We start from the raw sequence: 21,236 nt of genomic DNA, 5'->3' as shown, positions 1-21,236 counted from the left end.
TAATTTTAACGGGTCAACGACTGACTCCGAGAGCTGCGCGAGACAAATGGTGTTTTATTTATCGCATTTCGCTGGGGCGTCGCCTAATAATTCACAAATGAGTCACTTAATCACTCTGGCCGGCATCATATGTGGCCGCTCGCTCTCTCGCGGCACGCAACGCCCGTTCCACTTCCTCGTGTCATATTTTTCGCGAACGCGCGTGTCAGGAAGGATATACTGAAGAATCGTTGGCGGATAGAATATCACGGAGAATCTCTGTCTGGCGCCTTCCTCATGACCTGCGGTCTGCTCGGTCATATTTCAATTACATGACCAATTTCCTAGATGGAGAAAGAGACAAATAAATGACGGCGCGGCGCGTTGTTTCCGTGCGTACGGCAAATCGCGGAGAGAGGGAGAGAGACAGAGAGAACGTCGCGTTCGTTCGTTGCACACGCCTTCTCAGTCGAGAAGATAATAAGGCGGCGTTAATTACCGACAATCGCAACGAACTTAATGGCCCGCGCGACGAGAATTTATGGATTTGACTGAGAAACTCTCTCGCGCGACGCGGAAAACGCGCAATCAACGCGAAAAGGAAAAATGAATCACCGTGTCTCGGTGGCCTGGTGCCACGGTTCTACTTCGTAAAGTACAAGATTGATCTCATTCGCGCTTGGTGTACCCATACGATAAGTTTCATGGCAAATGAATATCGGCAAAACTGATTAAAACGCGTACGCGGAGCGAGTCGCTCCTCGCTTCGCCAAGAAACAAAGTAAGCCATCGACTCCGGACAATGCAATGGGTATTTACATAAATATGTGAGCGGCGGATGCTACCAAGACGACAGCGCACGTGCACACAATAAAATAATATTACGGAACACCGACGATTTCTGCGAAACCTTGCGCAAAAGCAGCATAAATCAAGACTCGACGTGAAGTACCAAGTATGGGACCAAGTAAATGAAAAAATAAGGACTGACAGTTAATGACTGAAAAAGCGCGTGTACTGTGTACAAAGGATAATTTGTCATTCAAAATCGTGTGTAGTTGTGTAACGCTCTTAATCCTGTTTTCATACTCCGAGATTGTCGCTACAGAAAGATGCAGTCGTTACTATTGACTTCTACACAATGACGTACGACGCGATAGATTTTGGGAAAGCAACAGGCAGGTGTAAATCACGGGACACCATGAATATATTACTTTCTCTCGCACAAACAGCCGCGGCCTTTACGTAGCTATGAATTCTCCGCATGTGAACACGCGGTTGTTGGCGCAACCCGGCTCTCGTGAAATTTGCATTAGAATATGCACGGTAGCGCATTTAGTCGTAGACACGTTGTGAGCGAGGTGTCGTTGCGCAACGCGTCTTAAATTCGCAGAAACACTCGGGCAAGACGGTGTGTAACGATGATGTACGTTTAAAGTTGCAGTCGATTAGGTTACAGTCGATTAGGTTACGGGCGGTGACGATTTTCCTTTTTTTTTTTTTTGCGACGAACGGAAAGGACGAACGGACGGACAGATGGACAGCATGCAGCGACACACACATAATACAATGGTAGGCAGATTTGCATAAAAATACCTGCAACCGCTGCATAATGCGCAGTCGTGCGGTATACCTCGAAGAACCTTGACGAGGTGAGACCTTCCTGACGTCAACAGCTGCGCGCCGCGCGCGAATGTGTGTGCGTACCTACGCACCTTTACGATCTAGTCTCGCCTTTTGTGTTTGTGACGCCGATCGGCGTCCAAAAACGGTAAGCATAGCTCCAAACCGACGGTTTATCTCGATCAAGAGACATAAACATATCATCTTTATGTCGAAAAATAGAAAACACACTAATAAAACATGCAAATGTTTCAACCAATCAAAAAATCAAATTCAATGAAAATAATTTTCAAAAAATTGGTATATATGCATGTACAACTATATGAAACATGAGATGGTGGTAATTTTCTACAAAACTGGGATAAGATTCCCAGTCACAAAAATGTGAAACTAGCAAAAACAGCACAGTCCGAAATTAAAATAATCAGATGGTTAATCCCTGCCACGTGCCTCTCATGCGGTGCACTGTAAAGACAAATGGCACGCGAAATGCTAACAACGAGACTGTCTCGATCGACAAATCGCAAGATAGATTGTAACGATTATGATCTTTAGTAGATCTCGCTGATACACATGTTCCTTTCGCGAGGGAATCTACTATGCGAAGTCATAAGTGGCACACGGAATAATAAAACTTCCCACGAGATTATAGCGGCATGTTGCGCGTCGCGCATCCTTGTGCTTCTTCCCAGAGATACGCCAGGCATTTGCGACAGGCAGCACGTGATTCAATAATCGAGAGACTACACCGTTTGCGAGGAATACCACTTACATCCTGTCGCCGCGATCGCGTCCCAAGAGTCAATGTGTCACGGGTATCCTCTTCATTCGATTGTGCAATTCGTTAAGTAATCGCGAATTATTTTCGCGAAACATAATTCGTCAAGATATACAATCAGATTTAAATTGATCCAACCTATCACGAGCTAAAGTTTAAAAAGTTATCCTTTTGTTCGGACTATGGACTCAAAAACTAAAAGACAATCTTAACTATAATTTTAATTTTACCATTGGGAAAAGAGTGTGTTTTCGACAGTTACTAGTCGGATGTTACATACTTAAATCCCTTTTTTCCCTCATTCGAGCAATACTTTCTCCCGATCGAACACGATCAGTCTTTTCTCACTTTTTTCTTCATTTTCGCCTCGATGTTACCTGGCCTTCTCTTGATTGAAAGCAGCACGTATCGCACGCGAAAAAGCGAGGTGCAAGGCAATATCGAAAATAACCGCTCGATTATCTACCACAAAACCGCAGGGAAAAGCTAACCGGACCTCCCTCCCACTCTCCTCCTGGATTTCTAACGACCGGCGCGTACAACGTTGCCAGGGCCGATACTCCAGTATTCCAATACCGGTGGCGGTTCGAGTATACCGATCAACTCGTCCTTGACGTGCCACGACGACGACACATGCGTCTCTCAACATGGAGAGAGATTGACGACCGCGTCGACAAATGGGTGCCGACCGCGTTCCTAAGTGTCTCTCCTGGGTGTTCTTCGCTCATGCACGACGGATGGAGATCGATGTGTAAAATCGGAAAACGCGGCTGACGATTGAGGCGTTAATCCTTGAGAGCTTACTCACAGAAAAGATTACACGAGACCCGCGATCGAATGTCTGCCGCGCCGCCGTGGTAATTGCCTCGAAGAATAAATTAGACATGCAACGTGAAATTATCAGGTATCCACCATAAATGCAGAAAAACGATCATCAGATTTCAATCGAGGAATATCCTTGGATGTTAATTTCGAAATTGATAATAATTCTGTTTTGTTGGTATCAACATATGAACTATATATTTCAAAAATTTCTTACACCTTTCTACTTAATAAATAATCGAATGTTTTCTCGTTTTGATGCATTAATCAAAATTAGTATTTCTTGTTCAATTAATGTCACAAATGACATATATATCCTGCTGAAACAATCATGCATGTACAGTTTGGCTAATTCACGCTGTCATTTTGAAGTAAATTACGTCAGCTGCTTCTTGAACGGCGATGCATTGTAAAATTTGCACGTATCAAGGTTAGTTGGTAAAATTATCGTTTGGAAGTCAGGTTGCAAAATATATTATATTAGAATGCTTTTTGCGTTATTGCATGTGTGCTGCGAGCGATGGAAAGTTGCTTTTAATTGCGTGCACAAATACACAACGTCACGAGTAAAATACGATCGTGATAACTCATTGTCGGTATCATTGCAGACGAGGAAGTAAAGTACGAAGGAGAATGAAAGACGATCGTATCGCGTACGGGTCCTAATGAGACACACGTAATCTTAAGGATAATATATCGACACATCAAGCGACGTATATGAGGTTTTTTTAAACAGAGTTATTCCGAAAGAACCTCCATACCTCTATTAGCGATTTCAAGAGTTCCTCGAATAATCATTATCTAAGTGTGCCAAGGTATGCGTGCCAAAATGTATGTCATTTTGTCAATGAACCGCGATGAAAAACTCTATTTACACGTTATCAACTGAACTAACACACTATCTGTCGTTTGCGTTTTTTTCATAAAAGTTTATTAAAAATGTAAGATATTCAAAAAATCAAGATAATACTAACAAATTATGTTTCAATGAATTCCTCTCTAAAAGTATAGCAATGAAAAAAATGTGCAAATATTTAAGAATTGTAAAATTTAAAAAAACTCTAGTATTTTTAAAAATCTAAATATCTTTCTGAATATGGAAGTTAAAAGATCGAAGAATTCGTGTCAAATGAATTAGAAGGATCAATGAAGCTCCGAACGTCAAAGAATCCAAGAACCTGTAGCTGTTAAATCCTGAGATTAAAATTCCAAAGATTTAACGACTCGTGAACATAATCTCTCTCATTCTCTTTCTCCTCTTTCTCCTCTGATTTACAGAATCATTTAAATAGTGATACATTCTCACATCGCAGATAAAAAATTCGATACAAGTATCTAAATAAATAATATTTATGCAATTATTTTTTAAGTAAAATAAAATCATGAAAATTCTCCATTTATATAAAGAAAATGATTTGTTTTATTACATCGTATTACACGATGCAATACGTGTAATGCGATGATTATGCTTACGTCATTTCTATTCATTGGTATTATTTTGTTGCCGTTATATCTGTTGCTTTTCGCAACTCGCAATTTCGAGGAAGATTTTAAACACACGAGACGCAAAGAGACGCACGACACAACGCATCCACTTGTGTCTCTTATGTAGGAACGCGCGGCAATCTTGCGGCGGAATCTATCACGTGTGTCGGCGCATGAATACGTATGCCTGTGGTGCCATTATCTCCATTGATACTTCTGTCAGACGAAAGAAAGAGAGAGTCGTCTAAGATTACGGTTGGGATTACAAATGAGGTCAAATTCGCGAGGATCATCAGTATTCATAATCTAAGTATGCACGTGTGTACAAGTCAGAAATACATATCGTACATATTTACTTATTCTTTAATTAACATTCTACGATTCTCTCTATTAAACATAAAAATTTTTATTATTATTCAAGTATATCCGTCACCTTTCCCTTTCATGATTACCGTAGATTAAGTTAAAGAATATATGTCGTAATGTTAGAACAGAGTTTCCCCTTTTAATTACTTTCTATGCACAAAATTAGGTATTGTCTTATATTAATCGTAATTGTACGCCACGCACGTGTTGTTTTATAATTATAAAATTACACGCTATCTTTTATATTAGATAGAGACAATCCGCGAAATAAAATAGTATATGCCTCGCGTAATGATGTCATTATGGCATATTCTTGATATTCTTTCTCGCAATAGAGACAATTTTCCAAAGATTACCCTGGCGGGTCGTGAGAGGACCTTGACTCTCTCCCGCGTTGTCTTTCAACCGTCTATCGCTATCGTCATGTTACACGTGGAACAGTCGCAGTGCGCAAACACACGATACGCGCACGTCGTCGGTTACGAAATCACGAATGCGCTAGGAGTGCAGAACGCGGTACGCGGTACGCGGAATACTTTCCCGAAGCGGAGATAAAGAACTTTGCGCGAATAAAGCATTGGACATCGACATCGCTGCCCGTGATAGGGTAGGGCATCCAAAAAGAAACAGCCTCGTATACGAATGTGTCGCGCGGTGAGAGTTTAGATGCGCTTTCAAGATTTAAACTCCTCTCTCCTTCTCTCTTTCTCTCGCTGTCGGGAGATTGCGGAACGACGCGACGGGTCTATATACGTGTGTCGGCGGTATTGCGACATCGCTAATGCATCGTGAGTGCAGAATGCAGCCGTGGATGCACTGCTAAACTACCACGGTGAAGACGAATAACGAGTATACCGGGAATCTACTCCCTCGAACAGAAGTTTGAGATGCCAGCGCGAATTTTTAGCGCTCGTAGGATCGTGCGTTGCAACAACGAAGCGTATTAGATGATAAGCAAATAATGATTTACATGACAATCTTTATGTAGTAAAAAAATCCGTCAAAGTTTATATATTGCTTGGGTGAAATAATAAAATTGGATAAACGGGATACTGCACACGATTTTTATAAAACATCAGCTCTAACGTAAAAATACAGTATGAAAATATAATATATGTCAATTAAATACTATTAACTGATTCTAAACCAATTTGATTATCAGTTTAATCTTTTATTAATTTTAAATTATTCAGATAGAGATTTTCGAAACAATCTTTCAAATGCGGTGCGGAAAGGAAACATGTAGTGCATATAGATCGTTGACTGTAAAGTATTCTACATTATTCCACCAGAATGCTCGCGGAATAATAAGAGAAACAGAAAAGCTAGCTTGGAATTTACGACTCTATCGGTGGTAATACTTAGAAAATACAATCGATATACCACGGCAATATTACAGTCGTTCGTATACATTGTAACAAACAGACGTAATTACGGGAATATCTCTACAAAGCATTTTTCATTATATACCTGACCTAAAAGTCTATACACCATTAAATTACAAAATGTGCTTGTTATTTATCTCTGCTAATTCATTGTCCCTATCTTGATGGCATACATTTTAATTGTTTTCTAACAAGCTCAAAGGGAACTACGGCTGTTTTACGATCGTGCGCAAAACAAGACATTCTATTATTTTTAGTTGTTTCAAGGCTTCAAGAAATTAAAAAAAAAAAACTCACATTTACGAGGAATATTAAAAATCAAAGATTTCGCGGCAATCATAATCGCTGTAACGATATCACGAGAAATACATTATCAATGTCGATTTATTTTACTCGCGTGCAAAAAAATTCTGACGGGAACCCGCGACAGGAAAGAATACAATCGTAAATACAAACGTCGATAACCGGTATTGCAAAATCGCTAATGCACGGGGCTAAACAGAACCTACATCGCGGATACAACGCGAAATACACAGGCGGTGAATTCGCCTCTACGTGTACCTATATCAAGCGACATTCCCTGTCACCGAGAGACAATGTAGCGATGCGCCGCGTCGCCGTGGCGGTTGTCTCACGTATATATCACTTGCATTTTCTCATGTGACGTCCGATCCGCCGTGTAAACGCTCTCAACGAACGACACGTAGTTCCTAACGACACTTCAAGGCTTCGTTCTTTTTCCTCCCCTCTCCTTTCTTCTCGAGACTACTCTTTCCCAACGTATACAACATATAATATAATTCCATGCACAATTTATTGACCATCTCCCGCGAGTCAGAAAAACGCATGGCCTCTTTTTTCAACGTTTTTATTCACGACTGCTAATTTTCATCGCCTAACGATCCCGCGAAAGCGATACTACGCGGGATGCAAAAAGCTCTCACGGTAAATCATAAGTGTTCGTACGTAAGTTATTGTTCAAAAGTGCGAAAACCGTCTAGAAGCAACAAATTTTTTCTCAAACGCACCGCAACTCGGCCGTTGAACTCCACGAAGGAAAAAAATTTCGTTACTTACGTGCGTTCGCGTGCGTCACGCACCGGAAATTTATCGAATTCCATTACGTGAAGTAATACGTATGCCGAAGTCTTTACGATTGAAGATAACACGGGCGTAATTCAATAATACGCCAGCAAGCAGCGATCGTATAAGGATATCAATTATCTTTTATTTCTCTTCGAGTGAGATACTGAAGAATGTTTCTTAACAGTATTATTCAATAATTCTTGCAATTATTTACGAATGAAAAGTATTCTGATAGCTCTCTCCTGAGACTTAACGGACACGGCTTAAGATCTTTTTCTCCTGGTGAATCCCAATCCGGCGACGGGAATTTCTACGATCGAGCAAAGCTTCCCATTTTCAGTTGGTGCAAAGAGATGAGGAAGGGATAAATAATTCGCGAACTAAACGGACACGTCGATTCATCGTTGGTATCTGAGGAATCCTGACGCAGGGCCAGATAGTCTCGCGTGATTCTGCCTTGCGATAAATACCTCCAGCACACCTGCTTTTTCTCGATTATTTAAGTCACCACGTATGGTGACTTACGCAACGGTGCACAGCTAACCGCGATCTTACGATTCTCGCCAGCCCTGCCTCGTTTGACATTCGATGATTCGATTGGTCGATATTCCTTTTTCATCACACGCGCAATCTTAATTCTTAAATCTTTTCTATCGCGAAAAAAAATTATCGAGTACATCCACAAGATTTTTTTTCGGAATTTGTGCAAACTAACGTAAGAGTGTCAATCAAGTAAAAAATAAGATAATTTAAAGTGTTAAACGTAATATTAATAAATTATGTGCCAAGATTTAATTTTTAATCGTGTACAAAGTTTGTCCTTATGAATGATTCGAATGTTTTTGTAAAATGCATGCAGCAACTCTGAGCATATGAACGACAGATTTCTTACAACGAAAGTTCTTACGACGGAATTTGTGACGTATACGTGCCACGTGGAGCGTGAAAGCGTTCACAAATACAAATAGCCAAATGCACTCACGTGTAATGCACATGTGTGTTGGAAAGATTGCAATGGAAACCTTATCTGTATGGGCGTATATCGGGCGTAAAAGTCTATCAAAACATAGTTCAAATCTCTTCTGTTCTCGCTCACGGAAAAATCTCAACCTTCAAAAAGATAGTTTTTGATGGTTGTGACTTTAATTTCAAATGCAAAATTCACTTGTGAGGTACCGTTTCCAATTTGTCGCAGCATTTGTCAAACGGAAATAAAAATTGTAAGTTACACCCGCTTGTATGATTTACGATGAACGAACTTGCTAATAACGGTACGCGTGCGCAGACAGCGAAAAGAACTTTTCTTACTTCGTTTTCTTATCGAGAAGAGTGATCGCTTTATGATAAATGGCACGGTACCTAGTTCCGTTTTCCAGCCACAGAAGCTGTTCTTTTTCAGGCTGTAAAATGATAAACAAAAATCTGCACCGTTTTTTTATAATTGGAAAAAAAACATTGAAGAATATTCTCTTTACATAAATATTTTAAAGAATCCGCAATTTGTTTATAAAACACCAACGTAATAAAAAGCATATATGTAAGAGAGAAAGAAACTTAATGCTGCATTAACGTCTCCATGTTATATTGTTTTACGCAAAAAGAAATGACTAGATTAAAATTTTGATGAATGTCCAACAAATTTTCCTCGTCAAATCTGACAAAATCAATGATGCGAGACAAAATTCATAAGATTAATCACGCTTGCGTTTTCCGAGCGAACGACGCTCGTTATCATATTACGCTCGAGCCGAGTGTGGATCTCGTCAATGTTACATTCCTTCCTCCAGCGGACAACCGCCGCATTGGATAATCGATCGTGGAAACGGCGAGGGACAATTAATCGTGCAAGATGGAGAACGCGCACGCGGGATGTACGTACACAGGAATGCGCGTGATGTGCGTAACGTCGGCAATCAGGATCGTGATTGCACTACACGGGAATCAAATTAGCATTGAGCGCCGGCCGTCTCTCGCCATTAGAGCTTCAGGATGGAAAAGTATACAGAGAACGATAGGCGTATTTGCCGTTTGTCGATCGAGAGGAGACGCGGCGAACAAGTCCCGTGCGGCTTTTACGTAACATTTTTATCCTTGCCTGTCTATGGATCTCTGCTCTCTGCACGACGACGAATGCGACGTATCTTGGAAACGTAACTTTTCAGAATACGATAATCGAAACGTTCGCGTAAGCACAGTCCCCATAAAGAGAATCCAACTTCTATTTTAAGAAAATACTGAAGCTAACTTTACTTTTACGGATAAAATTGCCACACAGTTTACTAAAAAAAATCACAATTATTAAAGAATAACAAAATCTTATTTAAACTTTTTATTTTAGACGTTATGCGTTCATTAGAAGAAAAAATAATTAAATTTTACGATTGACAAGTACTCCTAAAATCTCAATCATCAAATTAGAACTGTCGCTCGCGATGAACGCAAAGTGCAAAGTGCCTCGTGCACGTGCTTCCGTTTGTAAGCGTGTTGCACACGTAAACATACACTATCCTAGTGTATGTCTGCTGTCGTGGAGAACTACTCTCACAAAGAGATAAAAATCTCTGCGGCACGCAATTGCGGAAAGCATTCGAGAATCAAACGTCCCATTGTGCCAATTGGAAACAGACGAATAGGAAGTGAGTAATGAATATTATTTCAAAGCATGGTTTATTGCACTCGATAAGAGCCTGTCTGGTGCTCGATATATGGCACGTTCCGAGAAACGTCGTGACAGAAAGGCGCCACGATTATGCTTTTAGAATTTCCAACTTTTATCTCGAAGATACCATTGACTTGAGAAAAGGTATGCGTTACGTAACAATTATCGTACCGTGTATCTCAAAACAAAATTATTATGATTAAAAAAATTTTTTTCTCTCTTAAAAAGACATGAAAGGAAGCCTCTACGATGTTAATTGGTTCTCGACTCACTTCGTGTCGCTAAAATAAATGTTAATTGTCTGACAAATGAACATCGAGATGTATTGTGATTAACACTATTAATGTAACAGTTTGACACTTGACATTTTGTTAAATAATTAAGAGCAATAATTGCACAGACCAATTAAGAATAATTTAGGAGATTAATTAAATATTAAGATTTAAGTGAGTACTAGTTACATATACACAATGAAAATAATTAAAAAATTTCTTTCATTAATACCTTTTTTTATACGTTAAAGTAAAGTTTGAAGTGTGACAATATCTCAAATTTAAAATATCTATTAGATTAATTACATGAGTATTAAAATTTAAGTGAATGAAATTTGTTATCTTATTTATGGAAGTACATTCTCGTCATTCTTAAAAAATGGCGCGATCTGAAACTTCAGATCGAAAACAATTTAAGGTAATTTTACTGGGTCTGTTATCGCTCGTCACACACCTTCACCAAGCGTGATGTAAGTCCGCGCAGTGAAAGCTTCGCCAACTTAAGAACCGTGAATTACTTCCTGAAAATTTTGCTTCACTTTTTTGCAAGGATGCACATACAGGCGCATGGAAAAACATTGTCTCTAGGGATAGCCTGCATTTTCTGTCGAAATTATTATGAAAAATATCGAAATGCGCTTGCCTAAAAACCCGTTAAAAATCGTGACCGCGCAACGAAATTATTAAATATCACGCGAGTATTGCGAAGCGCGAAAAATTTCTAAGATCTAAAGTCGCGCGCGCGCGACGTTCGACGAAATCGGAATTTATCGTACGTCATTATCCGCCACGTTCGCACTCCTCGAACCACTTACGAACATTTCTCGAATCGCCGCCGCGTGTGTAATTACGGGACATTAGCAGCACGCGCGACGCACACAAACGAATACGGTGCGCAAAGATCCGAAGGACCGGCAGAAAAAAAAGTACCGCTAATCGGTGACTGATTTTACAGCCGCAACTTGAGCGTTCTCTGCCTCCTAATAATTTGGACAATTTTCTGGAAAAATGGCCAAACAGGATCACCTTTATTAGCTGTCACAATCAACGACTATACTAATATTTCAGAAAGACATCCGCAATAAATTTCAACCTGTGGTCGCTCTCGGTAAAGCGGGCGAACGACTAAAATTTTGGCAGATAATGAGCAGCGTCCTTGTTCCAATGTCATCTCTCAGAAAAAAAAGATAGCATCCTGAGAGCATTATGACGCTGGTCATAATATTTTCGGCAAACATAGTCTTCAAGGAAAGATACTATTTCTTACAGAGAGGAGTTTTGTGTTAATGATGGAATGCAAATTTTGATAGTAAATCAGATGAAAGATGAAGGAGTACTAAAAGATATTTGGCAGTAAAGATAGTGTAAATCTCACACATTCGTTATTCATCACTGTACAAAATATCACACGCACATTTTAATTCAATTTTTAAAAAATATTAAAATATTTAGTTAAAAAAATAATTTTTGAAAAGTTAATTAAAAAACGAATCAAAAGAACGTTAAGAAGCTAAAATATTAAATTGTTTTGCATGAAATTTTCTGACGCGTGAAATTGCTCAATTTCACTGACTCGCTGATAAAATCAGCAGTAATGATATACCACTTTTTTTTTCAAGAAACACGATATTAATATGTATCATCGCGACTCAACATCGTTCCTCGCTCAGCAATGTTCTTTATCTGAGTTCAATTGACTCAGCCTATAAGGAGAATCGATCTAGAATAATATACGCAGGAACGCAGAGATGTATACGTAGTAATTGATAGATAGGTTCGTGAACCAAGAGAGAGGAAGAGAAAGGGGGATTCAATAAAGTACAGGTAAATACAACTAGTATAATGGCGCGACCTAATCATACTGCTGATAAACATGGATGGAGATCTAATTCGAGCATTGCTTTCTTCCGTTCACATTACGAATTACCTCTCCCGGCCATTCATATCAGAGACTATCGAACACTCGTATAATTTACGTATCAGTGAATGAGTCTTAAACCACAATTAAGTCTTATTCAAGTCTTGCTCAGAGGTAAGCGCCTACAATTAACAAATTATAGTTGTACACACAGTTATACAAAAAATTATAAAATATATTTTTACACTAATTATACTATTTAATTGAATAAAAGTTTGTCAAATTATAAATTATTAAATATGCATATTGAACTTGCACATGAGATTCGAGCTTTTTATCCAAGCAAACGCTCACAACTACGTTATTTCACAATTTACATAAATTACTTAAAATATAATCAAAAAGAGTAATATTATACTCTAGGAGAAATGCTTTACGTAAATAATAATTTAACCGCGTCTTTAATGATATGATATTAATACCGCCATTAGACCCCCCTCCCCTTCTCTCTCTCACACTCTCTCTCAGCAGTATATATTATTTGAGATCGAACAGTACATAAGTAAATCGTCTAACCTCAGAGCTAATAACTGGAGAGCTTTACTACGTCGGGCATAATTTACTTGTCAGCGCAAACGAAATAATACGATATTAGACGCGAATAAAGTGAAAATACTTGTACCATGCCGTTTCCTACTCGCATATGTAGATATGACTATATGTAGTACCGACTAATAAACAGGTATGTAATGAACGTGAATCGAACTTGTCAGATAACCGATGTAACCAACAACCAACCTTCGAACGTTTTAATCGCAGTAAACGTCAATATCATACAAGCATCACTTTCTCCATTCAGGCAATCGACCATCCTGTTAACCTTTTCTAACTGCTAAAAAGGATGGCGGAATTGTATTCAATTTCCCGCCTATGAATGCCCATAATAGTTAGGACGGAACACTGAGTGACTGTGGAACATAACTATTGAAGATGAGAATTTTATTATCACAATAACTTACGTAACTACACTGAGCGAGAATCACCCGCATGATTTTACAGTTTCTCTAATGTTTTTCATTGTTACGTGTATACAATAAGAACATAAATCGCGAACTTAAGAGTTTTTATTCTCCAAATTTAATTAATAGTTTTAATTAAAATCCAAAAACGTTCAAAAATTTGAACACGTAGAAAAATTTACATTCAAGATTCCATTGCTAAAACAATATTTTTTAAGAAATTTAATTGAGATTTTAAAAATATGTGCAAATAAAGATTTCCTACCGATAATAGCTACCTTTAGTTAGACAGTGAAAAAATTGGGGGCATAATTGGCATGACATGATCACGAAAAGATGATTAACAACCGCTGCTTTCTTCAAGAGTCGAAAGTGAATTTCGCGTTCGTTAGTCGATGATGAGTCATTAACCTTTACATATTCCTCGCGTGTCGATTAGCCGAAAAAATGTTACGAATGATACATGATATTCTCTCTCTCTCTCTCTCTCCCTTTATAATATTTATGACCGATATATGACCTTACGTAGCATTAGAAAATACCCGCATTTGTACAAGTTTCAAGCACATATCGAACTTCTTATACAGTCTATAGAGTACATTTACATCACGTAAAAATTTATGAAAACTCATTAAAGATAAATATAATTTATTCCCGGAGACAAATTATACACAGAATAAAAATTTAAAAATTTATATAAGAAGTAATATTATATATGTGTGATTCATTTCAAAAATAAATATCTGCTAGGTGCATTTTAGATGCATTATTTTAATCCACGATACATCAGGAGGTATCTATCTTATAGATCTTATTACATGCGCCCGACACCATTTACACGGCGTATAATTCATCGGTAATGGCTTTTCCATCACCAGGACAACACGATATAACTGTGCAGCTAATTAGGTGACGGCGGAAACGTCAAACGCCCTTACATTTTACGAGCTAATATCTCAGGATATTTGAAATACTTTCGCACATAACTGCAACATTAGACGGAGATTTACGTTTTAACTTGCCATCAAGGACATCAAGCAATCGAGATTTCGTCTCGATTGACATTCTTGCGCAAGGAAATGTATTTTATATTGAGGTGTGGGAACTTGGATATACCGACTAAAAGCCATTAAATTAACGTTAAATTCGATATGTTAAGTTTCTTCAAAATCCAACAGAATTGTCTGTAAGAAATATTTTTTAAACTATTAGTAATTGTCGTACTTCAATTCAGGATTCGTTGCAAGACTCGATACAATTCTCCCATCAACGGAGAATGGAAAAGTTTTAATTAGTCAATTACATACGTATTCGGAGGTGTAGAAGAATCTTAACGATATCTCTAGCCGATAAGGGAAACACGGGGAGGAATCGTAACGAATTATTTTCTGCGGGCAGAGCCCGGACAGACGTAGACATTATCAAGCGTAATTACAACGTAAATCACGCGTACTACTTATCACGCGATCGTCGAGAGATCTCGCTAAAAGCCCGTGTCACGGCTCACACAACGGTCCACGGTATTAGCGATAATATTGGCGATTACCGCGTTTCGTGTCGCACACAGACGCACGTGCGCGGAATCTCCTTTAACCCTCTGCGGTTGAATATCGGCACTTTAACCGACCGCGGACTTTTACTCTTTTGCTCGAATGCGTCGGCGCGTAGCCGCGTCGCGCAATTATCCGTACGCTTAGAGTTACAAGTGAATTGCGAAACAGCAATCTACTTTAAGTACCCGGGCGTATAGCTGATACCGTTAACTCGTCTCTTATGATTATTTTTATTACGACCGCACCGCCAAACGTGCTAATTATTGCGGGCGATCTGAATTAGCTCGCGCTCCAATTGCACGTACACGTCGCAATTTGATATTGCGTCGGTAATTATTTTCACACAAGCGCGACCTTCTCTCTTCGAAATAAAAAATTAATTCTTCACGAAAATCTCTCTACAAGCAAATAGGCGTAATAGTTAAATTTCAAATTAAGTAAATTCCTTGAAATTGTATATATTCAAAATATTCAAATTTTTATATTATATTTAGAGTTAAAACGTGAGTCGTTCCGTGATCAAAAATAGACCAAGTCCGAAGGAGTTCGCGCATAAGAAAAAAAAGTCATAGTCGCGACTGGAATAATCGACGCGCTTATCGATACAATACATTTATGTGCGCCGTAAAATCGAATCGGTTTTATATCAACCTACGCTGACTCGCCGACCCAGTCTCGAGAATGATGGATCGCGAAACGGAGAAGAGAAAAGGACAAAAAGGAAAAGAGAAAGAGAGACGAGTGACTTTGCGGAGGTAGAAAGCATCATCCGGTCATCGATCGTGCTTTCCTTCTTACGAGCGATTACGCGCGAAAAGTCGCGGTGGTTCGACGAGCGACGCAATATTACCGCCCGTACATAGCGATCGAGTGTGTATCCGGCACTTCCTTCACCGCCGCGAGATCACACGAGATCGGAAGCTACGTGCATCGGCAGGCTGGAGATTTATTTTCCCTCCTTGGCGATGGCACCCGGATAAAACGCGCTTCCTCGCGTGCACCGCTGCGCGCCGCGGCGAAAGAGCAAGTGTGAAAACGACGTTACATGCATTAATTCGCACGCATCCGCGCCGCTCCTTTTATCCGCGTCACGCGAAATAATTCCGCTCGATTCACGGAGGAGAGACTACGTGAGAAAACACGTAAATCGATCCCGACGTAAATCTCAATACGTCTCTCTTTCTCTCTTTCCGGTTTTCTTACATCTTCCCTTCAGAATTTTACGTCTGTAAGTTAGCGGAACTGAGCGCGAAAATCAATTCTAATTAATATTTTTATTTGTCGCTAAAAGATTGCCAAAGAAAACAATTTGTTGCTCTGTAAATTTTTTTTAAAAAGCAATGTTTCGCTGAAAGAAGATTAAGTTAGGAGAACAATACATATTATAATAACAAAATTAAACTTGATAATCATGAGAATTCGTTGCTATTTTATTGCTCTTAAAACAGCCAATTTATTGTTCGTAAAAATACTTTAAACAAAAAATAGCCTGCAAAATTATAAGAATAAACTATTAAAAAATTATCGCTCCTTTAAATTTGATACTGAGGTATTGTTTGAATTAATTGCCCTAACAAAATATGCAAGTTGTATTTGTACCTGGCAAGCTTACTTGATCTTCTTTCAGCGGAACGTTGTTTTTCTTTGGCAACTTTGTAACAACGAATAAACAACAAATAAAACTAATAATTCGAATTAATATCGCTAACCTGTGCTAGAACGTCAGAATTTTCATGCGACATTCATTGCGCAAAATAACAATTGACTCTCGCTTTTTGCGGCCTCCTTCTTAAGCAAAGTATTCAACCATCGACACATATTTCTTTTGTCTCCGAAACGCAATTGTGTCAAATGCATCAACGCGACTTTGAAAGTGGGATGCCAGCTCGGCAAAAAATGATACATTTGACAATGTGCGCGCGAAAGCGGTACGAATCAGCGGACCGCGAGACGAGATACGGGAAACGAGACGCAAATTTCCCTGCGGTGAGAACATTAAATACCGAAGGTAACACCTCTTACTCTCGCGCACGTGCAAATGTGTAGCACTTGCGCGCTCGACTTGTTGTCCGCGACGCGCTTCGTTTCGATTTCTACCTTGGAATTCGCAGCCCGGCTTCCCGACTCGAATTTACGCCTGTCTATTCCTTCGCAATGTCAACGGCGAGCACCGAGTGTAAAACCGTGACAACGACGCGATAACCAGATCGATTTTTATGGTTCGTAATCGTATCGGAAGTACTTTCACAGTACCTCGACGAGGAAAAAAACGCACGGTCGAAGCGGTCGAAGATTTCCTTGTCACTTTGTAAACATAGCTGGAAAGAAATGTGTTCTGACCCTCGTGAAAAATTCTTTTACATAAAAATTCACCAGACAACTTGTAATTTATACGTCGAGTCGAGATTTAAGGTTCTGAAAGCGCTGGATTATCGCGATGGGGAGAGGAGGAGGAGGAGAGGAGCCGGGGGGGGGGGACACGGACGATATCGAAGGAGCACTTTACTCACCGTGAGCTGCGTCTTGTCAGGTGCAATCGCCGTGATCTCGACCGGTCTGGGCTCCGGCGGGTTCGCCCTGCTGAGAATCGCAGCCGGCATTTTCGCGACGAGAGACAGCCTCCTGGTGAGCCGTCTGCCCAATTCCGCGCGTCGGCGCAGCCTGACGCGGGGTCCGGTGCCCTTGTAGCCACCGAATTCCATTCTCGATCACACAGGATCCTTTCTCGTCCTTCCTCCTACCAGCCGCTCTCGTTGCTCATGTTGGTAACAACACGTACATACGTACACGCGCTGTGTTGACAGTCACGTAATTATTCGAATAAACGTCGCCCGTGCGTCATCGTCAAAGTTCTCATCTCGAGCCAGCTCCAGGCTTCGCGACGGGAACGAGGTTTCCCAATCTCACTCGTCGTCGTTCGTCCGCGTCGCCAGCCGACGAAAGAACTTCAACGTTTTCGCCGCCATTTACATTTTTCGCCGGTTTCAAAATCAACCGTTCCGTGAATCAGGAGAATCTCCGTTGGAATTACTACGAATCTCGCGACGCGAACGAACCGACGTGCGCGTGCGACGTAAAAACCGACTGTGGGGATGCTGGAGCCACCGCTGGAGGTACACGCTCACGCACACAAGTCTCCCTCGCTGCGAGCAGACTGACCGGGGAAGGGAGAGGAGGAGAGAAGGACGACGAGGAGCGCAGCTACGTTCATGCACCTGCGGGCACGCGCGACATGCGGGCGACCGCTTGTTTTTCTCTCTCTCTCTCTTTCTCTCTCTCCTTCTCCCCGTCGAGGATTCGAAAATCGAGGCGCGGAAAGGAGATCGGCCGCCGCCTCGTTCTCGCTGGCGATCGCTCGCTCGCTCGGTCTGCCTGACGCGCTTCGACTGAAATTGAATCGCGGCAGACTCCTACCACGCGGTCCGCCGGCCACCACTAACTAACCGTCGTCACGCCGCGCGGCGCGGCGCGGCGCGCCTCTCCCCTCCCCTCCCCTTCCCGCCGATCTTCGTTGCGTCGCGTCGTCGATGCGTATGCGAGCTGCTGCAGCCGCGCGCCGTTGGTAAACAAAACGTGTCCCCGCTGGAGATTTAGCGTCGACACCCGGCGGCCGTCCGAGACCGATGATGTAACGCGATGCGTACTCGCGATTTCCGCGACCTTAAATCACTGCGCGCGACGAGGTTACTCTGGCTACTTCTGCTGCTTCGTGCGCTCAATACTGCAGACAACTTCATAACGTTTCCGAGCGCCAACGAAATTGCGCAACACTAATCTTTCATGTGTTTCATTAGGTTAGGATCGATCGAGGGTTTCGTTTGCTTGCAATTTTCGCTCCGATATTCTTCGGTCCCTGTCCCTCTGGACGGATAAAAGAAACAAACCGTGATTCTTTATTTTCTTAGTTCGTCTGACTCTGACTGTGAAAAGTGCAAGTAAAACGGAACCACATTTCTGAAATCCATCAGTTTACAAATAAATGAAACTAAACTTTCCCTAAGGAACACAATGCGAAAAACTTATGGGAAATATTAAGCTCACGTTGATTTCACTTTCCAATAAAAATCCTGCTTATTTTCCCCTGTTTCTCTCTCTCTCTCTCTCTCTCTCTCTCTCTCTCTCTCTCTCTCTCTCTCTCTCTCTCTCCCCTAGAAATTCTAAAATGTATCCTTATGTTACGACAAGAATGGTTGAGACGAATCGATTTTTGTTTAACGAGGAACAGCCTCGGCGAAACGCTTGCCGCGCGCGAGTCAGTCACGAGAGCAATTAACTTCGCTGCGCTTTTACGCTTTTATTGAATAGACGAGGTGCATCGCGACATCCGGTGTTTCTTCAAGCGAAAGCCATTGTTTCCCACGAGAACTTGTCGGACGCGTAATCGGAAGCCGCAGAAGGCGCGCGTCGCGACGATAAATCGCGGCACGATCGATTTATATCCGCGCCGTTGACGGGAGACGGGAGTGTCCTAACGACGCGTGGCGTCGCCGCGTGTTTCCTTCCCCGCCTATAAATAACGAAGACTTATATTAGAAAGCGCATTTCTACGCCGATCGCGTCGCACGTACGTCCCGATCAGTTGCATAACCGTCGCCATGTTACTCGGCGTTCGATATCCGTCGACGAGGCTCGTAGACGATAGATACAGACGTGCTCACGGCATCGCAAATGCCCTTCGTTATCGAAGCGTATTCGGAACGCGTGTTCCGTATCTAAATATTCATTATATATTCGCTCATGTCGAATATATAATCGTTGTGGTCATTCGATAATAACAACTTTTGATACATGTGTATATAATCGATTTTATGTCACAATAAAATTTAGTAATAATAATTAACATTGCTGTATTTAATTATACCTGTATTATTATTATTATAAAAAATAAATTATAGATGTAAGTAATATAATTGTCAGAACGATCGGGGTGATCCTTTCGCGACAAACTTATATATAGAATTGATTTCTTTTCTTAAAAGTAATTACGTTACATTTCCCATTTTGATTTAATCGTTGCTACATAATAAATTAATATAATCATCATTATTGAAATTCGAGCACAGCAAAAACAACTCTTTTTCTTCTTTTCTGCAAAAACGTATCAAATTCTTAGATACACGTAAACCTGATTTCGTTTACTCCGTTCAAGCTTTAACATACTGAATTGACAACCTGTAGACTGTAAAATTGCCTTTCAATTGCTTATCAAGATTAGAAATTTGCAATTCGATAGTGGTCAATAGGCTGATGGGTAACACAGGGAAGAATTGCGTTCAAGAGGGTTCAGCGGCTGCTACTTGTCTTGAGAAAGGTTGGTGAAATCGACGTTGGTTAATCTACGTTTTTCCTTTCGCCGAGTAAGTAGCTATTCAACGCGAAATGAAGTCCGAATTCTCGCGTGCGTTTGTACACAAATTGAAACTTGGCGGAAGCGACATTCGCACCTTTCACCCTTGATCCCTCGCCGTTTCTACGATTTCTTCTCTCATCATACGTCAGTGAAAAGTACGCGGCCTTGCAAGGCCTTGTCGAAGATGCTAAACGAACTCTACTCTGTAGAAACGCGGGAGAACATTAATTTACAAAAATTTAATATCGATCATTTCCAGATGACCTAACCTAACCTAACCTAACCACGTTTCTGATGAGTACGAGAATTATACGTGTCGAGAGTAAATCAAAACTCCTCTGGAAATTTCTACAAGAGAGAATTAGAAAGATGCATTTAAGTTTCTGATATCTTGCCACTTTTGATGGAGAATGTGTGTGTGTGTGTGTTTTGTGTGTATCTCTGATATATTCTTCCTTTCAAAACTGATTTCTTTACAATTTCAATTATCATCATTTTTTTCACATTTTATGCACAACTATTGTCACATAAGGCATTCCGTTTCTATTGAAGAGTCATCACCAAATAAATTATTCCTGCCGATGAGAAATTTTTGGCGATTCTATTTGACACGTTTCTTTTTTCCCTTTATTATTATAATCTGCGAATTATTATCGAAAAAAATCATATATAATAGAAAACTATCAAAGAAATTAAAAATAGCTTAGGGTAACTTCGATCTAACACGCTATTGAAAAGAGTTATTAAACAACTATTAATCCATGTTAGCTTCGACAAGTTTTAATTGCTAGCAGAGAGGAGTCATCGCGTCGTTTTAAGGTATTTTCATCCATCAGCGCCTCTATGTGCACAGAATGTGCACATTGAACTACGTAATCAAATATTATCTATAAATCCCGTAGGTAATGTGCATGACTTTATGGGTCTCTTCTATGCTATGTCCACGTTTATTTGGTTCTGTTTCACGCTATACCCGTAAATTTTACAATTACATGCATTCA

At 40.4% G+C, this 21,236-nt stretch overlaps 1 protein-coding gene across 2 annotated transcripts in view; it reads right to left on the bottom strand.

Annotated features, from left to right (window-relative positions):
- Nucleotides 1-18,376, bottom strand: part of LOC105828262 (rho GTPase-activating protein 20) — a 188,367-nt gene extending 169,991 nt beyond the window's left edge. The window contains exon 1 of one of the 2 annotated variants that reach the window (XM_036286305.1): nucleotides 17,396-18,376. In XM_036286305.1, the coding sequence (XP_036142198.1) occupies nucleotides 17,396-17,587 (192 nt within the window). In that variant the 5' untranslated portion in view covers nucleotides 17,588-18,376. The remainder of the gene's footprint in view (nucleotides 1-17,395) is intronic. The other variant, XM_036286304.1, reaches the window with a different exon arrangement.
- Nucleotides 18,377-21,236: the final 2,860 nt, after the last annotated feature.

The sequence above is a fragment of the Monomorium pharaonis genome, chromosome 4, assembly GCF_013373865.1.
Source record: "Monomorium pharaonis isolate MP-MQ-018 chromosome 4, ASM1337386v2, whole genome shotgun sequence".
Classification (NCBI taxonomy): Eukaryota; Metazoa; Arthropoda; class Insecta; order Hymenoptera; family Formicidae; genus Monomorium; species Monomorium pharaonis.
Note: the sequence above shows the minus strand (reverse complement) of the source record. Positions and strands in the feature narration are given on the sequence as shown.